Source organism: Dipodomys merriami, unplaced genomic scaffold (genome assembly GCF_024711535.1).
Source record: "Dipodomys merriami isolate MVZ:Mamm:240054 unplaced genomic scaffold, mDipMer1.0.p SCAF_60, whole genome shotgun sequence".
NCBI classification, from domain to species: Eukaryota; Metazoa; Chordata; class Mammalia; order Rodentia; family Heteromyidae; genus Dipodomys; species Dipodomys merriami.
Genome location: NW_027206180.1, coordinates 39,880 through 61,380, shown reverse-complemented (window position 1 = coordinate 61,380; position 21,501 = coordinate 39,880). Strand labels below are relative to the sequence as shown.

Below are 21,501 nucleotides of genomic sequence, written 5' to 3'. Positions count from 1 at the left end.
AATTGGTGTGTCTGTATGTTATCTGAAAATCCAAAAACTTGTAGACTGGGCACCGGTGGCTCACACCTGTAATCCCAGCTACTCAAGAGGCAGAGATCTGAGGATCATGGTTCAAAGCCAGCCAGAGCAGAAAAAGCCCGGGAGACTCTTATCTCCATAAACTATTTAGAAAAGGCCAGAAGCGGTATTGTGGCTACAGTGGTAGAGTGCTAGCCTTGGCCACAAAAAGGCTTAGGGACAGCACCTAAACCCTGAGTTAAAGCCCCAGGGCTTGCAAAATACAAACAAACAAACAAACAAAAACAAAAACAAAAACAAAACTGTAAACATATGACAGGGGATGGAACCCAAGAACTCATACTATGAGCCAAATCCCTACCCCCCAAAAAATAATAAGATTTTTCTACCATGTGTTAAACTTAAAATGCTGAAATATTTAAAAGTAGAAACAATAGGGGCTGGGAAGGTGGCTCAGTGGTAGAACACTTGTCTTGCATGCCTGAGGCCCTGGGTTCAATTCCTCAGCACCACATAAGCAAAAAGAAAAAAAGCCGGAAGTGGCGCTGTGGCTCAAGTGGTAGAGCGCTAGCCTTTAGCTGAAGAGCTGAGGGACAGCGCCCAGGTCCAGCGTTCAGGCCCCATGACCGGACCCAAAAAAAAAAAAGTAGAAACAATATTTTAAAATTTGCATTTAAAAAGAAGTAAGTGGATCTGTGAAGGCTCTAAGAGAAAATTCCATAGAAATTTTTTTAAATTCAGTGGTTACTTTTTCCCAGCAAAGGAATGGTAGGAAGAAGCTAGAGTAGAGTCAGCAGGTTTCCCTGCTTTTCTAACCAAGATACAGATATGCTACACACATGAAAGGCTAAGAGCACAGCTCATTAGGCACAAGAAGAATTACAGTACATAACAATTCTGCTTCTGAGTGACACTTCAAACTCCTAAAGACACTTACATCTGTTACATATGCCTCAGTAATTGGAGGACCCCGAATTGGGCTGAAGCGCTCCCCGATGCTCCTCACCACAGTACTGAACACCCGGAGTAGTGCTGCAAGCTTTGGTAAAGACACTGATGGAGGAGGAACATCTTCATCCACTGATTCCCCAGAGGCCACATGGCTGAGGTCCTAGATGTGAATTCACAGCATTCTTATTTAAGCAGTACTTTTTTATGCATGTATGTACCACCACACCCAGTAACCTTCTCGTTTTTTAGTCAATTAAGTTTAGAACACAATCTTGTAAATCAAAGAGAATTTTAAACTAGAAGAGAGTAACAAATATGACTCCAAATATCAAAACAGGTCTTATCTATTTTAAAAAGCCCACATGAAACACACAGATTTAGAAAATGATCTCCTGCAGAGACAGTGTTGGAGAAAAATCTATTCTACTATGTATCCTGTAAGTATATAAAGATATAACCCAGAAATTTTCCCATTCCTAAACTGGTTTTATACTAAACTCTCATTCTAATATCCTTTGAGCTACTAAATAAAAAATAAGTACTCTGTGCCACTATTAGGCATTTAAAAGGCAAAAGTTGAGGTTAAAAAAATCATAAATATCTATTCCACAGACTTTTAATCCAGTGAAGACAAAAGATACACTCAAAAGATTAGTAAAATGAGACATTAGAAGTATTATAGGGACCAGGAACAGGGCTCAAGTGCAGAAAGCCTAACTATTACGCAAGGTTCTGAGTTCAAAACACAATATTGTCAGGGAAAAAAAAAGAGAGAGAAGTATTATGCATCTGCAGACAACAATAAGCTATGATGAAAGCCAAATGTCTTTGAATGGGCAGATTCAGAAAGGGAGCTGCAGAGTAAAGTAGGTAACAAGAGACCACATGGGGAAGCAAGAAAACAAGTAAGAAAGTAAAATGGCTCCTTGCTTTCCCTGACAAAACCAAACAGAGCAGCACAACTAAATACAGTTAATAATGAAGGGATGAAGAAAATAGAAAGCTCAATTTGGAGGGAACTTTCAACACTACAAAGAATCATGGTGTATGTGAAGAACCACAGACAGACACAGACAAGAGATGGCTGAAGCCTTGGTTGGCAGTGAGGCCAGGAAAGCCCAGAGGCTTCATCAGTGCACTGCCACACAACTCAGGTACAGCTACATAAGTTGGACGAAGCCAAAGCTTGTCCTCCAGAGCGTGATGTGAGACACCACCATTATATCCACTCAACATTAACTTAACTTACTTTAAAGGTATCTGGGAACAAAAAGTAAGAATAAACCAAAGAATACATCTTCTGGAAAATATTGGCTGCCAAGAGTATTTCAAGCTTTATAAAATATAAGGTCTAACTTTTTATAGCCTTTCAATTTAAGAACATCTGAAAAAAACAAACTGTGATGGTCTTATAATTTCTACTTTAAATACAAGGGGATTCTAAATTATCTTAATATACATCTAGTGCCTTTATAAAATTTCTGAATGCTTTTCTACTGGTAATCTAAGAAATAATGTAGTTTTCTATAAACTCACCTCAGCATATGCCTCCATGTCTTCTAGAAATTGCCCAAGGAGAGTGGTAGAAAATGCAAGATCAGCTACCCAGAATGGTTCCAAACTCTGCAACCACCCTTGGAATCATTAAAAAATTTTGAAAGAACAGGAAAAACAAAACAAAAAACAGAACGCCAAAATTTTAAAAGAAATTCAAGAACTTTGATTTATTTAAATTTACTATGTTGAATTGAAGCCCTCTGTACAACTAATGATCATAAAAAATTAGTAATATTTTTATTTAAATTATTTTATCACACAAATCATGGCCTTAGTCACACAAACTTTGTTGTAAAACTTTCCAGTTGCCCATCTAAAAACACGTTCTATATAAAATCAGGATTGCTAACAAGTAATAACATGATGATTATGATTAACCAAGCATGAGTACTGAGAGGTGTTTATTTGTTTTGGTCGGTTATAGGGCTCAGGGCCTGGGTGCTGTCCCTGAGCACTTTTTTTTTTTTTTTTTTGGTCTGTCGTGGGGCTTGAACTCTGGGCCTGGGCGCTGTCCCTCAGCTCTTCAGCTCAAGGCGAGCGCTCTACCACTTGAGCTACAGCGCCACTACCCTGAGCACTTTTGCTCAAAGCTAGCACTCTACCAGTTTGAGCCACAGCTCCACTTCCAGCTTTTAAGTGGTTAATTGGAAACGAGTCTCATGGGGACTTTTCTGCCTAGGCCAGCTTCGAACCCTGACCCTCAGGTCTCAGCTTCCTGAGTAGCTAGGATTACAAGCGTGAGCCACTGGTGCCCAGCTGAGAACCTCTTTTAATGCTATAGAAATGAACATTCCTTATAAATTACATACTTCATGTTCTTAGTGTTTAAAAGGTTTCACATCCATACCCATATAGTCTCTATACATGACTTAAAATTAAAATGCGACTATCTACTTGGTTTGCTAACCCAGGGTCACATACAGCCATCACAGATGTTCTCACCTCCACAGTAGGAAGGAAAGGAGACCAAACTGTTCTCAAACACATCTCACTTTTAGAAGTGTATGGAACCAAGTACTGCACCTGGAATTAGCTGGCATATGCAAACATTCACCCAAAGACAAAACCACTTTGTTATGATTTGTGACAGTTCTCTAAATACCTATGGGGAAGAGGGTGGTGGTGGTTGCTGCTGTTTTAAGTAATCAGAAAAACAGCAAAAATTCCAAATAACTTGATCTTCCATCAGGGTACTGTAGCCACCATTATTTCCTTCTACCAGGAAATGCTACATAAAACTTAAGGTACATCCTTCACATTTCTCACAGGTGCAACACTGCAATCTGTACTCACATTCCCTACTATTAACCACATGATTTTCCCTTGACAACATCAATTTAGCTAAGTGACACTCATTTATAATAACCAATTTATTTCCCTCAAGCAATTAGTCTTCCTGGATCATGGAAGGAACTGTCATAGTAGATGGTCTTGGGAGGACCTGCATTCTTGCCCATAATACATAAATAACTGGTATAAACGAGAACAGAAAGAAACCTTACCAGACACCTGCTGTGTGAGTGATGGTTTCTGAGTATGGTCTATGTGCCATCCAACTAATATATCCACTGTATCCTAGATGGAAAGAAAAAGAGAGGAGGCCAGTTACTGGAAGCACTTAACTGCCACTCTACCTATGGACCATTTCACAGTAAAACAAGCTAGGAAAATGCCCTTCTATTCTATGGTCTTGACATTAAGAAACTTAGTAGGGGGAAGTGAGGGACTGGAAGAGGAAGGGACTGCATTCATGATATAGATGAAATATTTTATCTTGAAGTACTGAGGTTAGAAAGCATGCAGTTTTTATTTTTATAAAAGCAGTATCATTACATCAATTCAAACACAGACCCTCAAACGCCACTGATAAACTGAAAGGAGAATCAATGTGTTTATTGTCTGTGATTTCCCAGTTTTTCACACCACAATCCTCCCCTCACCTCATCATTGAAGGACAGTGGGAAACTCACCCTAAAATTGGTGCTGAAAATATGAGGGTAACATCGAGCCACCAAAAGAATGCATTTAACACACTTGCAAAGTAATTCTGGTGTATCCACATTTTCAAGGATGGACTGTAGGCTGGTCATTACAAGCTTAAAAATAAGTTACAAACTGTAAGTACTCAACAAAGGAGAAAACAAATTAGATCATTACTGGTGACTATATTTAAAACCGATCATGTTAACCAAACAAAACAAGTTTTAGTTGAAAAAGTTGAAAACTGCCAGTTCCTCACACCTATAATCCTAGCAATTCAGGAGGCTGAGATCTGAGGATCGCGGTTCAAAGCCAGCCCAGGCAAGAAACAGAGACTCTTAGTGGCGCTGTAGCTCAAGTGGTAGAGCGCTTGCCTTGAGCTGAAGAGCTGAGGGACAGTGCCCAGGCCCAGAGTTCAAGCCCCACAACCAACAAAAAAAAAGTTGAAAACATCTCAACTCCACAAAACTGGAAGGGTGAAAACATTGTTCTCCACATTAACATCTACTAACATTATTTCTTTAGCAGCAATTATCTACTAAGTAATATCTTTGTCCATAATTCATAAACACTCACCTATACCCTGACTCTAACTAAATTTCAAATACAAGAATATTTAGGAAACTATTTTCTTTAAAGTATCACAATTACGGGGCTGGGAAGGTGGCTCAGTGGTAGAGCGCTTGCCTTGCATGCCTGAGGCCCTGGGTTCAATTCCTCAGCACCACATAAGCAAAAAGAAAAAAAGCCAGAAGTGGCGCTATGGCTCAAGTGGTAGAGCGCTAGCCTTGAGCTGAAGAGGTGAGGGACAGCGCACAGGCCCAGAGTTCAGGCCCCACGACTGGACCCAAAATAATAATAATAATAATAATAATAATAATAAAGTATCACAATTACTTTTCAATTTAAACTGTAAACACATTTTATGCAATTACAGCATTAGAACAAAGTTTATACAATTTGTTTCAACTCAGAATGTCTTAGCATGACCACCACACATCAATGACAGCAAGCGGGTTCTTGTTACCAGTATATACACACTGACAAAATAAATATATAGCATATCACTGATAGAATGTTCTAGATCTGTTAAAAACCATTTTTCATAAAAGAAACAGTTCTTTACAAAGGCTGCTATAACATTAAGATATGCTAGAACTACAGTCTCTACTTCACAGAAGTCAGTGCTGTAACCTGTACTACCAAGAATATTAGTGAATGCTACAATCACTCCCTGAAGAAAATACTACCAAACCCAAAATATTCCAAATGTCTCAAGGCATGATATCCAGATCACTCCCAAGGGGGGAAAGAAGCCTTCTCAAAAGGCAGACTAACTAGATCTGGAATCATCCTCTCCTCCAGGTGATCAAACTGCACATGGGAGAGTGGATGAGCTACATTACCTGCCTGTTGGTGTGGTGTAGTAGCATAAAGTACTGACTGACTCAAACCAGGAAAGAACAATGTAAAAGTAGAGCATAGCATTAAAGTTCCTTTTCTTGGGAAACTATTCGAAGTTAAAGGAGATCTTAAAAAGGCATAATATCAAATACAATGCTTGAATCTTGATGAATTCTTGGTTACCGGAGACATAGCTATCAAAGACATCTTTAGGGTAAAACTGAGAAATTTGAATTTGTACTGTAAATATAAGAAAATTCACATTTGGGTGTGATTACAATATTGCTGTTACACATAACAAATTATTCCACATACTGAATTGTCATGGTGTCATTTACCTTCAAATGGTTCAACATTCAGGGAGACAGACAGACAGAAACAGAGAGCCCAAGAAAGAGAAATAGAACAAAACCTTACCAAAAGGTCACTAGGTAACAGTTAAAATGCAACATCCCAGGTGCTGGGTTCAATCTTCAGCACATCCCACCCCAAAAGAGTTATTAAGTGTGATAAATCTAGATAAAGTACATAAGTATCTCTTGTATTAGTTTATATGCTTTCCTGTGAATTTGTACATTTTCAAAATTAGGAAATGTTTGTAAAATACAAACATTTGTAAATGAAACATATCATGAGTTATTAAAAAAAAAAGCAAGCAAAATGAATTTGCCACTAGATGATATGCACAGCTGTACACTTGAGTTTTTTCCAGCTTACAGTAGCAACTGGACCTGTTAAATAGGGACTAGATGACATCAAAAACTATGAGTGTTGTCACACCTGGAGGTATCTGTTAGTCAGCTTGGTTTCTGAATGGGCTTTTGGCACAACACCCACCCCCATGGCAGATCTGATATCAACACTATGAATCCCGTAGACATTCTGTAAAATGCCATGGAAATAATTGCTTTTCATTTTAAGGGGATGGGAAAAGAACAAATGAATCTGTCAATAAAGCATATAAAATACGTAAAGATGGAATGCTTCATAAAGATCTAAAGAAATAGAGAAATTCTAAAACAGGGAGAAAAAATACCAAATAACAACACTCTAATATTTAAAAACATGATCTCAAAAAAAATTTTAATTCAAGGTCTGGAAATGTGGCTTGCCAAGAAGCCATACCACATAAACAGAAAAGGCCAGAAGTGGTGCTATGGCTCAAGTGGTAGAGTATTATCCTTCAGCACAAACATGTTTAGAAACAGAGCCCAGGCCCTGACTCCAAGCCCCAGGACTGGGAAAAAAAAATTCAAATCTTGCTCAAAAGTTATTTAACACCAGGCACTGGTGGCTCATGTGTATAATCCTAGCAACTCAGAAGACTGAGATCTAAGGATTATGGTTCAAAGACAGCAAAGTCCATGAGACTCTTATCTCCAATGAACTACCATTAATTAAGCTGGAAGTGGCACTGTGGCTCAAGTTGTAGAGTGCTAGCCTTGAGCAAAAAAGCTCAGGGACAGCACAGCACCCAGGCCCTGAGTTCAAGCCCCAGGACCAGCATTTAAAAAAAAAAAAAAAAAAGATAGTGCTTTCTTTATGCATTCCCCATTATAAACAAAAATGAAATAAAGCTATGCAAAGCTGGTATTCCTTATAAATAAGTTTTATATTAATTTGGATGAAGAATTGCTTGCCTGTCTTGTCATCAGCATAAAAAATTTCAGAACTGAGTGTGATGTGTAGTGTGATGTTTTCCTCAAAAAATGTGAAGCCTCTCTGTTCAACTCCTCTAGAAGAGTTCCTGTTTTTGAAACTGCAAGTCATTCCAACATTAAGCAACAAAGGGAAACTTCTAAAAATAAAAAATACAAAAATCCTCAAAACATACCCATTTTAAAATTGGTCCACTGTATATCCTTTACTCAAACTCCAAAAGAACTGAATTTTAATGACATGGGCTGTGAGTAGACAGGCCCTGCCTGCTGTTTCCCTTCCTGAGCCCTTCCCCCAAGGATAAGGAAGATTCCCTCCCCAAGGTCATCGCTTCCCCTCACCTTACCTGCATTACAGATGAAAAGGCTTTCTTCTCTCCTACAGTCTCTAGTGCTTTGTAGGTGGCACATAAGTAGAGAAGTTTAACTTCATCTTTTGCAGATGAGCTAAATTTGCTGAAAATCCACTTGAAGATCTTCTCAGCCTCATAGCTCAGTGAAGCACAAAGAAGGCCAAGACAGCAAGCTCCCTCTTGTCTCAACTCCTGAAGCAACTTGCTACTGTTTATTTTAATGTAAATAAAACAAAACACACACAAAAGGCATAAGCTTCCAGAGACAACAAGAATGACACCTCTTCCCAAAGAAAATGTCTCAGATGTTTTATAACTTTTTAAAGATTTCTTAAAAGTTCAAATTAAAGATTGAAAGTTTACCCAATAAACACAGAATTCTATTATGCATACTCAAGAGTACCCTTTTCAGATATTAGCTTTTCTAAAAAACTGAGGCTTTAAATTTAAAACTAGACAAGTCATAGGAAAAGGTAGCCACAAATTATCAGATAAAACACACTATAACAAATAGATAGACAAAGGGTAAACAGATGCAGCACTGGAACTCACTAGCCACTATGTTGAAAATGAAATACACAACTTGTGGGTAGGAATGAGAAGGAAAAAGTGGGAGTTGAGGGTGACACTGTCCAAAAAGAACTGCACCTGATTCATGTACTATAGCCTATCTGTACATCACCTTAATAATACATCTGTACATCACCTTAATAATTTAAAAAACACTAAGCCAGTGCTGGTAGCTCACACCTATCATCCTACTCAGGAGGAGGCTGATATATGAGGAACATGGTGAGAAGTCAGCCTTGGCAGAAAGTCCATGAAATTATTATCTCCAACAAACCACACACACACCACCACCACCACCACCACCACTACTACAGGTGTAGCTGTGGCTCAAATAAAAGGGCACTAGCCTTGAGTGAAAAAGCTACAGGACTGCACCCCAGCCCAAACCCCGTACCAGCACAAAAACAAAAATAATAACCAAAGGAAACACTAAGTATATTATATAGTCAATATGGAAAGACTGTGAATAATAAATGGTGGTTAGTAGCTAGCAGTTGAATTTAATTACAGAACAAGGAACCATGGAGGTCAGGTATTTCTAGCACTGCTGCCCGTTGGTGCCTCTGAGAGCCCCAGCGTGGGCTTAGCTTTGGGTGCTCACTGACGGAAGCTCCCTTCTACCTCTATACTCTTAAGTTCTCTCAAACTTTCTGAGTTTAAAAAAACTAACCACATTCATCATTCATTTGTTCCACCAGTCAATACGCAAGTATTTAGCTATGTTGCAAATTTTTTAAAATAAATAATCCTTTTCTTTTTTTGGGTCAGTCATGGGGCCTGAACTCTGGGCCTGGGTGCTGTCCCTCAGCTCAAGGCCAGCACTCTACCACTTGAGCTACAGCACCACTTATAGCTTTTTCTGCTTATGTGGTGCTGAGGAATCAAACCCAGGGCCTCATGCATGCAAGGCAAGAGCTCTACCACTGAGCCACCTCCCCAGCCCAATAATCCTTTTTAAAATAGATTCTATTTATACTGCTTACAAAGTCAATAAGAAATTACCTTAATAATTTCTAAAACTACCATTTAAACTTAATTATTATTAGTTACTTACCTTTCATTAAGCACATCATGAACAGCAGCCAAGATATTATCCAACTGTTTTACTAGTACCTTTAAAAAAACACACACACATTTATAAATAAACTTCAAAAAGACTTTTATTTTTAAGAAAAAACTGTATACTATTGTTTACTTGTCTTGCTCTCCAAATTATAATTAGAAAGCAACTTAACTTCCTTATTAATCCAGTCCCCAAATACATCAGGAACATCATGTTTTTCTTCTAACTATGAAAGACATCCAGAGGAAACCGTTGAAACCATCAATGAAAATATAAAAAAGAGCTGCTTTGACTTCAAATACTCTGAATGCACTTAAAATGAAGTGCTGAAGGCACAGGACATACAATATGGGCAGATGTCAGTGACAAAGTGGGCAGGCAGTTCACTGCACAATTTTTGTTGGGTATTTTTTTAAGTTTCATATAAAAACTTAGGGGGAAGAGCTTGCTTTGAGCCAAATTGTTATTTGCCTAACTAGACCATCCTTAATAGTTTTCTACTGCCCCACATCAAGCTCTTGATTTGTTATTAGAATTATGTGGAATGGAAAGAATAATTTAACTATTCCTGAGTTGTTTAAAGGGCTTTTCCATTTTCTTAGTCCTGGTCATCAAACCGAACTTCTACACCAATGAAATATGTACCATGCATCTCTATTTCATATATGAAAAACAAAGAGACTTTTGTTTTTTGGGTCCGGTCGTGGGTCCTGAACTCTGGGCCTGGGCGCTATCCCTCAGCTCTTTAGCTCAAGGCTAGCGCTCTACCACCTGAGCCACAGCGCCACTTCCGGCTTTTTTTTTCTTTTTGCTTATGTGGTGCTGAGGAATCGAACCCAGGGCCTCAGGCATGCAAGGCAAACGCTCTACCACTGAGCCACCTTCCCAGCCCAAACAAAGAGACTTTTGTCCTAGAACACCAAGAAAAAAAATCTGAGGGGCTGGGAAGGGGACTCAGTGGTAGAGCGCTTGCCTTGCATGCCTGAGGCCCTGGGTTCGATTCCTCAGCACCACCTAAGAAAAAAGAAAAAAGCCAGAAGTGGTGCTGTGGCTCAAGTGGTAGGGCGCTAGCCTTGAGCTGAAGAGCTGAGGAATTATTCACAGGCTAATTTTAAAAACTAAAAGTGCTTCATTTCAGAAGACTCCAACGTGGATGCAACAGTGGACAAGGGCAGATAAACTATACATTAGAATGCAACTGCTGTTGAACATCGCCAGGTGCTGATGGCTCATGTCTATAATCTTAGCTACTGAAGATGCTGAAATCTGAGGATCGTGGTTCAAAACCAGCCTGGGCAGGAAAAACCTGTGAGACTCTTAACTCCAAGTAAGCACAGAAAAAGCCAGAAACGGCACTGGAGCTCAACTAGTAGAGTGTTAGCCTTGAGCAAAAAGGAGCTCAAGAACAGCACCCATACCCAGGGTTCAAGCCCTAGGAACAGCAAAAAATAAAAGTTCAACATAATATGGATACAGTAAGTGCAGAATAAGAAAACTTATTTTTCTAGAAGCAACCCTGTTCCCTTTCTGGGCCATTTTGGAGTTGGAATTGAGGCCTCATACTTACTAATAATCCTTCACCTTTCCTGCTTTAGTTTACCTTTCAGAGTAAGTCTGGCATTTTACAGACTGGCCTTGGACCTCGACCTCTACCTCTGGCTCCCAAGTATTATACTCACCAGTTTATTTTCTGGTTGCTGAATAAATTCTTTCAGCTGCTTTACAGTAGCCAGCCTTCGGTCTCTGTCGTCTTCCCGGGTGATCCTCCGAAGAAGGTTCGACAGTCGAGACTCATCAGAGTAAGACATCGATCGCTCTGAGAATATAAAACACTGACTGGGGCTGGGAAGGTGGCTCAGTGGTAGAGCGCTTGCCCTGCATACCTGTGGCCCTGGGTTCAATTCCTCAGCACCACATAAGCAAAAAGAAAAAAAGCCAGAAGTGGCACTGTGGCTCAAGTGGTAGAGAGCTAGCCTTGAGCTGAAGAGCTGAGGGACAGCACTCTGGCCCAGAGTTCAGGCCCCACGACCAGAACCAAAAAATAAATAACTAAATAAAATAAAACACTGACTACTGAGTACAAAGGAACATAGAAAGTTTATAGCCTAAAAGTATTGAGATGTCCATCAAAATGTCATTATCTGAGCCAGGGCACAGCAGCTCACTCCTGAAATCCTAGCTATTCAGTAAAACTACGATCTGAGGATCAAGGCTGGAAGACAGCAGAGTATGACACCATGATCCAAGAGGCAAACCAGAACTTTTCTTCTATTTTCTCACTGCAAGAACAAATGCAAATTCCAAACAGAATTTAACACTGTTAACAAGAAATGCATGAAAAGGCTCTGTGACTTGCCAGTTGATAAATCTGCCAATAGAACTATTGTAAAGAAGAAGCACCACTATCTACAGTCTATGTCACTTCTGTAGTATAAGGCTTCAAACATTAAGAGATGGCTTAGCCTTTAGTCATTCTACATTGGAACTCTTATGTAAAGGAAACTGACCCTTCAATGGTTTTACGCCCTTCCCCAAAAAATGTGTACACCGATATTCACTAAGATATGCAACACAGGTAGAGGTGTGGAAATGTATGCATGGTACCCTTTATGTGGTATGTGTGGTGGATTTGGGTTTCCAGCCTTACCCTGTGATTTCCTCATGTCTTTGGTGGCTAACGCACGACTGCCATGCTGAACACTGGTGAACTCAGAGCTGGTCACATTGTTAAACCTCAGCTCTTGCCCCAACGACTTCCGACCATAAGTATTTTCCCCAGATCCTCCATTGACACTGTAGCCACCTAAAAGAAGAACAAAATTTATTTTTAATAGGGCTCTTCATTTTCATCAATTCCTGATAGTACAAAGTCATTATCCATCTACAACTCACCCAGCCTTTGCTTCTAATTTTCCCTTGTGCTGCTGATCCTAAAATCATAGATTCCTTGCCTAAAGCTAATAAAAACTAAATTAAGGGGCTGGGCAGGTGGCTCAGTGGTAGAGCGCTTGTCTTGCATGCATGAGGCCCTGGGTTCAATTCCTCAGCACCACATAAGCAAAAAAAAAAAAAAAAAAAAAAAAGCTAGAAGTGGCACTGTGGCTCAAGTGATAGAGTGCTAGCCTTGAGCTGAAGAGCTGAGGGACAGCGCCCAGGCCCAGAGTTCAGGCCCCACGACCGGACCCAAAAAAAACAAACAAAAAATAAAAACTAAATTAAGTCAGATTTTGTTTCAAGATACTTATTTTTGTGCTGCCCTGGGGCCTGGGTGCTGTCTCTGAGCTTTCTTTGCTCAAGGTTAGTACTCCACTTGAGCCATAAATTCACTTCTGGACTTGGGGGGATGGTTAATTGGAGACAGACTTTCCTGCCCAGGGTGCCTTCAAACCACAATCCTCATATCTTAGCCTCCTGAATAGCTAGGATTACAGGTGTGAGCCACTGGCAACCAGCCTTGTTTAAATACATCTTTATAAGTCAAGGGACAGGATGAAGGGATAACAGACAATATTCTAATATTGTGTACTTTTGCAACTATACAATGCGCTTATATGTTAGAAAACATTCTAAAAAAAAAAAAAAAAAGGAAGAACTAACTCTTTGGGGTTAGAGGTGTGGCTCAGGTGGTAGAGCACCAGCCAATGAATGAAAGTGTCAGATACCAAGTTGGAGTCCTGGTCTCAGACAAAAAAAAGAGAAAGAAAGCATTTAAGCTTAAAGTAATAAAAAGAAAAACATAAACTTTTCAAAATAATAATGTAGTTGTCACCTATTCTTCACTTGCTGAATTTTAAATCTATGAGAAGAAAGAAGGAAGAGGGAAATTAGCTAGGCAGGTTTAGAAAATATACAACCAGGGATCTATGGCTCACACCTGTCATCCTAGCTACTCAGGAGGCTGAGAGCTGAGGATCTGGCTCAAGGCCAGCCCAGGCAGGAAAGCCCATGAGACCCATCTCCAATTAATTACCAAAAAAGGCATAAATGGAGCTGTGGCTCAAGTGGTAGAGCTCTAACCTTCAGTAAGCTGATGGATAACACCCAGGCCCTGAGTTCAAGCCCTAGGTCCAGCTCAAATAAACAAACAAACAAAAAAAATATAACAAGGAAGATGAAAGAGGTTGTATATTGTCGAAAAGGAGTATTTGCAAGTAATACAAACAAAAACACGGGGCTGGGAACATAGCTCATGTGGTGAAGTACTTTCCTAATATAGATGCAAGACCCTGGGTTCCATTCCCAGCACTGCAAGGAAAACTTAAAAAAGAAAAAACACTTCCCTCCAAACCCCCAGAAAACATGCCTCCGGCAGTTTAAAAAAAACAAAAACAAAAACACATGTACCCTTTTCGTCATTCTGTATGTCAGCATGGACTCTGGTATCATCGTGCCTTTGCCGAGACACCACAGCTGAATTTGAAGGTTGCAGTCCATAAGAGGAAGAACCACCTCTATCTCTGGATGAGGAATATTTTAAATTATCTGGGTCGGCTGATGCACTATCAGTTCTGCAAAGAGAAATGCAGGTAATTAGAATTTTCAGCATTTTAATGGCCAAAACCACAAATCTTTCTTGTGTACAAGCCTTTCTCTACCCTCTAGTTTCCATAATCAACCGCTACCATCATGCATTAAGTACTCCACTGTCTAATTACAAGCCTTTCAACCAGAAAAACCTTCAACAGATAAACTGCCAGCTATTCTGCTTTTTCTACTGAAGATCCATTCGAAATCTGAATAGTCATCAGAATCAAGGTGACCAACTCATGCTAGTTTGCTCACAACTTTACTGGCTTTAGCTACTGTTAAGTTTCTTGTTTTAGGCAAAATTGGAGTGTTGCCTACTCTGGTTCAAGATACTTTCCCATGATGTGATCTTTAAAAGTTATTCTCTCTCAATTCTCCTCACAGAAGAGGGTTAATGAGTCAAAAATGTTAAGTCTTCCCAGTCACTAAGGGGGGGAAAAAAACCAACCCAACAACCCACTGACAGCAGGTCAGTGGCAATTGGTTACCAAATTATTTTTTTTAAAGAACTGCCTCATAGCAATGTGCCTTCAATTCTCAACTGACTCCTTATTTGGTGGAAAAATATAGAATGATATTTCAAAGCAAACTCAACAAAATGTAGAGAAAGAACACCTTAGCCACAAAGTAAGATTTTACTTATGCAAAGCAATGCTTAAGACCTCATTGAAAATTCTTTAATTTTAAGGAATATCAATTACAATTATTTAAAAAGTGAGAGCCGGGCGCCGGTGGCTCATGCATGTAATCCTAGCTTCTCAGGAGGCTGAGATCTGGGGATCGTGGTTCAAAGCCAGCCTGGGCAGGAAAGTCCATGAGACTCTTGTCTCCAATAAACCACTAGAAAACCAGAAGTGGTGCTGTGGCTCAAGCAGTAGAGCACTCTCCTTGAGCTGAAGAGCACAGGGACAGCACCCAAGCCCAGAGTTCAAGCCCCACGACCGACCAAAAAAACAAATAAATTTAATAAAATAAAAAGTGAGAGATCAAGATCGGTGTCAGTGGCTCAGGTCTATAAGCCTGGTTACTCAGGAGGCTGGGATCTGTGGACCATAGCTCAAAGTCAGCCCAAGCAGGAAAGTCCATTAGACTCATTCAACTAACCACCAAAAAACCAGAAGTGGAACTGTAGTAGAGCTTTAGCTCTGAACAGAAAAGCTAAGGGACAGTGCCTGGGCCCTGAGTTCAAGCCCCAGGATTGGCACAAAATACTTACAATATTAATTTTTAAAAGGTGTACATAAAGAACTCTCACTAAAGCTGAATCTAAAAGGTGTGATCAGTAAGTACTGTTCAGAATAATACCTGATTCTGGGACATAAACAAGTGGTAACACTCAGGAGAAAATTAGCATCCATATTCAAGTGTTGGCTCCCATCTACTCTATGCCTCCATTTCCTAATCAGTAAAGTAGATAAATGAGCTTCAAGATTTCTCATGAGTCTTACTCCATCAACCCATCAAAATGTCAACAAAGGAAATAAAAGTCTATTCCATAAGAAAAATACAAGTAAGCAGTTCCTATCCTGCTTTTATCCTGAGGAAAACAACCTTCATAAAGAAGTGAAGATTGGGCTGGGAAGATGGCTCAGTGGTAGAGTGCTTGCCTTGCATGCATGAGGCCCTGGGTTCCATTCCTTAGCACCACATAAGCAGAAAAGGCTGGAAGTGGTGCTGTGGCTCAAGTGGTAGGGCACTGGCCATGAGCTGAAGAGCTGAGGGACAGCGCCCAGGCCCAGAGTTCAGGTTCCACGACCAGCAAAAAAAAAAGAAAAAGAAAAAGAAAAAAGAAATGAAGATTGATATATATTTTTATTTTATTTTATTTATGTATATAATTTATATATATATATATGTATATATAAACTGCCTCATAACAATCTGCCTTAAACTATCAACTGACTCCTTATTTATTTTATGGAAAAAATATAGGATGGTATTTGAAAGCAAGTTCAACAGAATGTACAGAAAGAGCATATATATCACTTCTGTATTTTATGAAATCATCTTCTGAACTTATAATCATTTTGGAAAAGTTTAAGACACCGGCCAGGGGAGAAAGTAGTCTATTACTCTGCCTTCATGCCTCCCTCTTGTATGTAAAGATGCTATTACTTCACATAACATTTCATTTACACTTTCATCACCTTATCCTTCCCCACTAACAAAAACAATCAACATAAATCATTCCATAGGCTCAACTCTCTGTAATCACTGTTAGTAGCCAATTGAGCTCAGATACTTAACTGATACAAGTCTACGTTACTTTTTAAAAGCTATTGCAATAAATCTTATTACAATTCTATAGCCAGGCATAGTAAAATAGCTAAGGCTCTAATAGAACAGTGTCATCAAATATTCAGACTCCCTTTGTTCATAAACAAAGCTAAGTATTTCTAATATATTAAAAATATGGAATTTCAAAAATTATGTATGAAGATATTAAATATACTAGGTCAGCAAGCTTTAACACTATGGAACATGAGAATTCTGTGTATCTAAAAATAGTATATTAGGGCTGGGAAGGTGGCTTAGTGGTAGAGCGCTTGCCTTGCATGCCTGAGGTCCTGGGTTCGATTCCTCAGCACCACATAAGCAAAAAGAAAAAAGCCGGAAGTGGCGCTGTGGCTCAAGAGGTAGAGTGCTAGCCTTAAGCTGAAGAGCTGAGGGACAGCGCCCAGGCCCAGAGTTCAGGCACCACAACTGGACCCAAAAAAAAAAAAGAAAGAAAGAAATGGAGAGAGAGAGGGAGGGAGGGAGGGAGGGAGGGAGGGAGGGAGGGAGGGAGGGAGGGAGGGAGGGAAAAAGAAAGAGAGAGAGAAAGGAAGGAAGGAGAAAGAGAGAAAGAGTATATTAAACTTCATCTATAATAAAGCATAATATATTACTACTTTCTGAAAAAGAACTAAAGAATGAAAGAACTTGTGGGCTGCTGTAGCTACCTATATGTATGGCACCTAATATAACCTGGAAAAATAAGATATTAGGAAATGAATAAAAACGGACATCTATATAAAGATAGCTGAAGTCTACCAATATTTAAGCCTGTCTTTATTTTATGTTTTTATTATATTCACATGTCACCTACTGTCCATACTATCAAAAGTTAAACATTTCTATCCATTTCTGGGGGCAAAGTAGGATCATAAGGCAGCAGAGAATACCAGTTAAGAAAAGATCTGATCTCAAATTCCAGCTCCAGGACTGATAGGTACCATGTGCCTTAGTCTCCAGGACTTGATTTTCTCCTGGGCCGATGGGGATAACAGTTATCTAACATACAGGTAAGATTATGAGGCTTAAATAAGATTAAGAATTATTTAATAAAGCAAGGAGCTGGGGCCTCACACCTATAGTCCTATCTACATAGAAGGCTATGATCTGAGGATTAGAAAAGTCATTGAGACTCAACCCCAATTAATCAGAAAAGGCTGGAATTGGAGGCATAGCTCAAGTGGTAGAGGACCAGTCATGAAAAAAGGGGGAAGGGGAGCTCCAGGGCCTGAGTGCAAATGCAAGTATCAGCCCCACCCCCAATAAAAAAATTCTCAACTATTTAGCTTGTAGAGTCCATTAAGACTTATTATAACCATAATACAAAATAAACCTGCAGTTTCCAATCAGCAGACAATAAATAAGCAGCTCCTGAGCAAAAATGCTTTTACACTCAACATATAGCAGCTTATGTTAAAATCTTCACTTAAGAAATTAAGCAATTTACTGCTACCAATCAATTTCTAACTAGTATGCATTTGATTTCAAGCTAAACAAAACCAAAACTGCCTTCCCAATTGGTTAGAATACAGTGTTTTTAAATTTCATGAGTTATGAATCCTGAGCTTAAAAAAAATGGGGTTTTCAAAAATATAGCAAAAAAATCACTTAGAACCATTGTCTTAGAGCTGCCTAAAAACAGCAGAGTTGCCAAGGTATTTTAATTCAAATTGATCAAAACATTTCCAACCAGAATTCACGTTATGTATTCTGAACCCAAAAGCACAAAATGGCTCAGTGCTTACATGAAATCCCTATCTTTATAATATTTAGACTGCCTGGGTCTCGAAAGCCGTCAATGGTTAGGCTGTTAGTTCTAAAGACCACTCCAGTCCAATAATCAAAAAACTGTTACAGAAGGGAAATGAGCTCTTAGCATGAGGCAATCAAAACAGAAAATGCAGATCTGAACTCTAAAGTGGGCATCAGTGTTAGTTAGTCAGGAAGGCTGTCAAAACTATCAACTCCAGAATTAGTGTCTCAATTTAGTATAAAAACCAAATGTATCTGTTAAGGCTAAAATCCAAGCAACAAAAAATACTTGCACAGCCCCTTTAATACTATGAGAATATAATGAAGAGGAAAAAAAGAAGAAATGCATATATTTCCCCAGTGATCAAACTGAAGTTAAAGCCTGATGTACATGCCACATGGGAGGTAAGTTTCTAAAGCTCATACCTCAAAAATCGCATACTGTATAATATGGAGCCTTTGTGATGTTTTGCATCAAGTCAATCTGTAAGACAGTAGTTACAATATTAGTGAAGACAGTGGGTTAAAACATTTCATGTTCAAACATGAAGCAATAATCATTCATGGGTTAGGTGCTTTTAGTTAACTATGGCCCCCTTGGGTTTGTATGTCTAAGCAAAAATAAGATAAAAAGCCACTCAATGCCTTAGAAGATAAAAAGGCTTAAAGTGACAACCAAAAAGTTGGGGGTCCGTAGAGAAATAACTATAACATACAAATCACATACAAATACAATTAGCACTAATTTTAGTTATCTAGACTAAATAGCAAGAAAATATCATCAATCTAAAAAGCCATTCGTTTTGAATGACAAATCCTTCATCCTTATGAGCACTGGAAAAAGCAAATCCCGACCTCTACCTCCCTTAAAAATCTCTAGAAAGTGTGAAGTCAAAGAAAGTTTTGCCAGCCAGGTACGGTAATGGACACCTGTAATCCCAGCACTCAGAAGGCTGAAAGTAGGAGAATGGTGAGTTCAAGATCAGCCTCAGTTACATAGGGAGTTCAAAGATAACCTGAGCTTTAAAATGAAATCATGCCTCAAAAAAAAATTATCTAGCTAAAGCACCCAAAATGACTTGATGCAAACACACCTAGTGGTGCCCGCTGGAGTAAGCATCATATTGCTTTGAGTTGTTTTTGCATAAGTTGACCAAGGGATGTTGCCCTTGTGGGAAGGTCTAATTTGTAAGGAATCTAAACTAGGTAATGAGATTTGCACTGAAACCAATGAAGTAGGAATAAATTTACTCTCTATAGGTTATGCGGGAGTTTTTTCATACTTTTTGTGGAGGCAAAGCTTGGTACCTAGCAACCCCAAAGCCCTAAGTTCAAACAACAACAAGGGGGGTAAAAGTTCATACTATTTGAAAATTTAGTTACCTTTAAAAAAGAAATCCAGGGTTATCCCTATACTATCTCTTACTCACCTGGATTCAGATATGCTTTCATAAGGGTTAAAAGGCAAAATACGCCTGAGCCTTGTCTATATCAACAGAACTATTTTGAGTCTAGTACAAAACTTTCATTTTGCAGGCTCAAAGACTTCATTATAAAATGCTTCTCATGGGGGCTGGGAAGGTAGCTCAGTGGTAAGAGTGCTTGCCTTGCATGCCTGAGGCCCTGGGTTCAATTCCTCAGCACCACATAAGCAAAAAGAAAAAAAGCCGGAAGTGATGCTGTGGCTCAAGTGGTAGAGTGCTAGCCTTGAGCTGAAGAGCTGAGGGATAGCACCTAGGCCCAGAGTTCAGGCCCCACGACCAGACCCAAAATATAAAAAAATAAAAAATAAAATGCTTCTCACTTGAAAATTTAGGCTCAAATTTAGTAAAGCAATTACTTTGTGTCAAGATTGTAAATGGGACTTATCAGTTTTGTAGTATTAAAATATTAAGTTGATATAACTTCTTGGTGAAATTTCCTTAGCTATGTATTGACTCTATACCAAATCTTACTTACCCATTTATTGGTTCCTTGTTACCAATTTTTAATTTTTAATCTAATTCTCAACTGAATTAGCCAATATAGACCAGTGTAAAAAAGAAATTTTATTCTAAAATTATAAATAATTTTGTATTACCCAAAGAGAGTTGTGGCTTTTACCTGTGGTTTCTGAAAGGCAATCTCTATGCCCTTGGAATGCCATGCCTATTTAATAAGGTTGGTTATCATCTGGGGCTGTGGGCCACACCAGAAATCCTAGCAATGAACTTTATGAGAGGAACATTTAGGGCTGGAAGCCAGGCTGTCATAGTTATGGAGTATCAGTAAAAAGTCCTAATCCCTTAAACATAACTGGTTGCTTTGCTCCTATATTTCCATTTTGCTACATGGTACCTTTCGATGTTTTCTACTAAACAGTACTCTATGGTCAGTCACTCACCTCCATCCACACCTCTGTCCCATCTCTATCCATACTGAAGAAAAATACTTCTATAAAACACAACTCTTAGCCAAGTGCCAGTGGCTCACATCTATAATTCTAACTACTTTCAGGAGGCTGAGATCTGAGGATCACCATTGAAAGCCAGCAAGGGCTGAGGCTCAAATGGTAGCCTTCAGGGAGGGGGAAAAAAAAATAAAGTTCAGGGATAGCACCCAGGCCCCAAGTTCAAGGCCCAGGACCAGCATGAAGGGGGAGGAGGGAGAACACAAAACAAAAATGGGTGCTGATGCTGATGGCTTATGCCTGAAAGCCTAACTACTCAGGAAGCTGGGATCTAAAGATCACAGTTCAAAGCCAGCCAAGACAGGAAAATGAAAACTTATCTCCAATTAATCACCAAAACGCTACAGGTGAAGCTATGGCTCAAATGGTAGAGCAGTAGCCTTGAGCATAAAAACTCAGGAACAGGACCCAGGCCCTGAGTTCAAGCCCTGGATCAGCACCAAAAAAGCTCTATAGTTGCAGAAGAAATCCCATTACTAGCAACTTCTTCAAACACTTGTGGCACCCAAAATGTGTCTCTCATGAGGTCAAACTCAATTTGCTCACTTGCTTGAGGTGTTACTATTGAAGATAAGAGGATCTTCCACCATGTAAATTTTGGGAAAAACTAATATAGTGGTTATTTCATGAGAGCAGAAAGGAAGGCAGAAGACAACTAGAAAATGATGCTGGTTCAAAATCCAATTAGACTGTTTATGTTTGTCCTTTAAGACTTTTATAACCAAAATCTAGTTCACTCATAATTGTAGATGTATTTTCGGGAGCTGGGAGTGTAGTATATGAGTACAAGGCCAACCTGGGTTACAAAGCTCAAAACGAAAAAGTCACTTTTCTAAACACAAAGAGGCTAGAAATAGAAGAAGCCATGTGCAGAAATGCAACAACAAAATCCTCCTCTGTTTAACTTTTGAAAGCTTAAAAGAGAAAGGGGGGGAGGGAGAGGGA

At 39.3% G+C, this 21,501-nt stretch overlaps 1 protein-coding gene across 2 annotated transcripts in view; it reads right to left on the bottom strand.

Annotated features, from left to right (window-relative positions):
• Nucleotides 1–21,501, bottom strand: part of LOC138814499 (serine/threonine-protein kinase SMG1) — a 91,852-nt gene that overhangs the window by 57,570 nt on the left and 12,781 nt on the right. Inside the window, exons 2-11 of one of the 2 annotated variants that reach the window (XM_070003398.1) lie at nt 18,534–18,591; nt 13,899–14,062; nt 12,202–12,357; nt 11,234–11,370; nt 9,546–9,604; nt 7,916–8,129; nt 4,497–4,622; nt 4,029–4,101; nt 2,506–2,603; nt 956–1,129 (exon numbers count right to left, since the gene is read on the bottom strand). In XM_070003398.1, the coding sequence (XP_069859499.1) occupies nt 956–1,129; nt 2,506–2,603; nt 4,029–4,101; nt 4,497–4,622; nt 7,916–8,129; nt 9,546–9,604; nt 11,234–11,370; nt 12,202–12,357; nt 13,899–14,062; nt 18,534–18,547 (1,215 nt within the window). In that variant the 5' untranslated portion in view covers nt 18,548–18,591. The remainder of the gene's footprint in view (nt 1–955; nt 1,130–2,505; nt 2,604–4,028; nt 4,102–4,496; nt 4,623–7,915; nt 8,130–9,545; nt 9,605–11,233; nt 11,371–12,201; nt 12,358–13,898; nt 14,063–18,533; nt 18,592–21,501) is intronic. The other variant, XM_070003397.1, reaches the window with a different exon arrangement.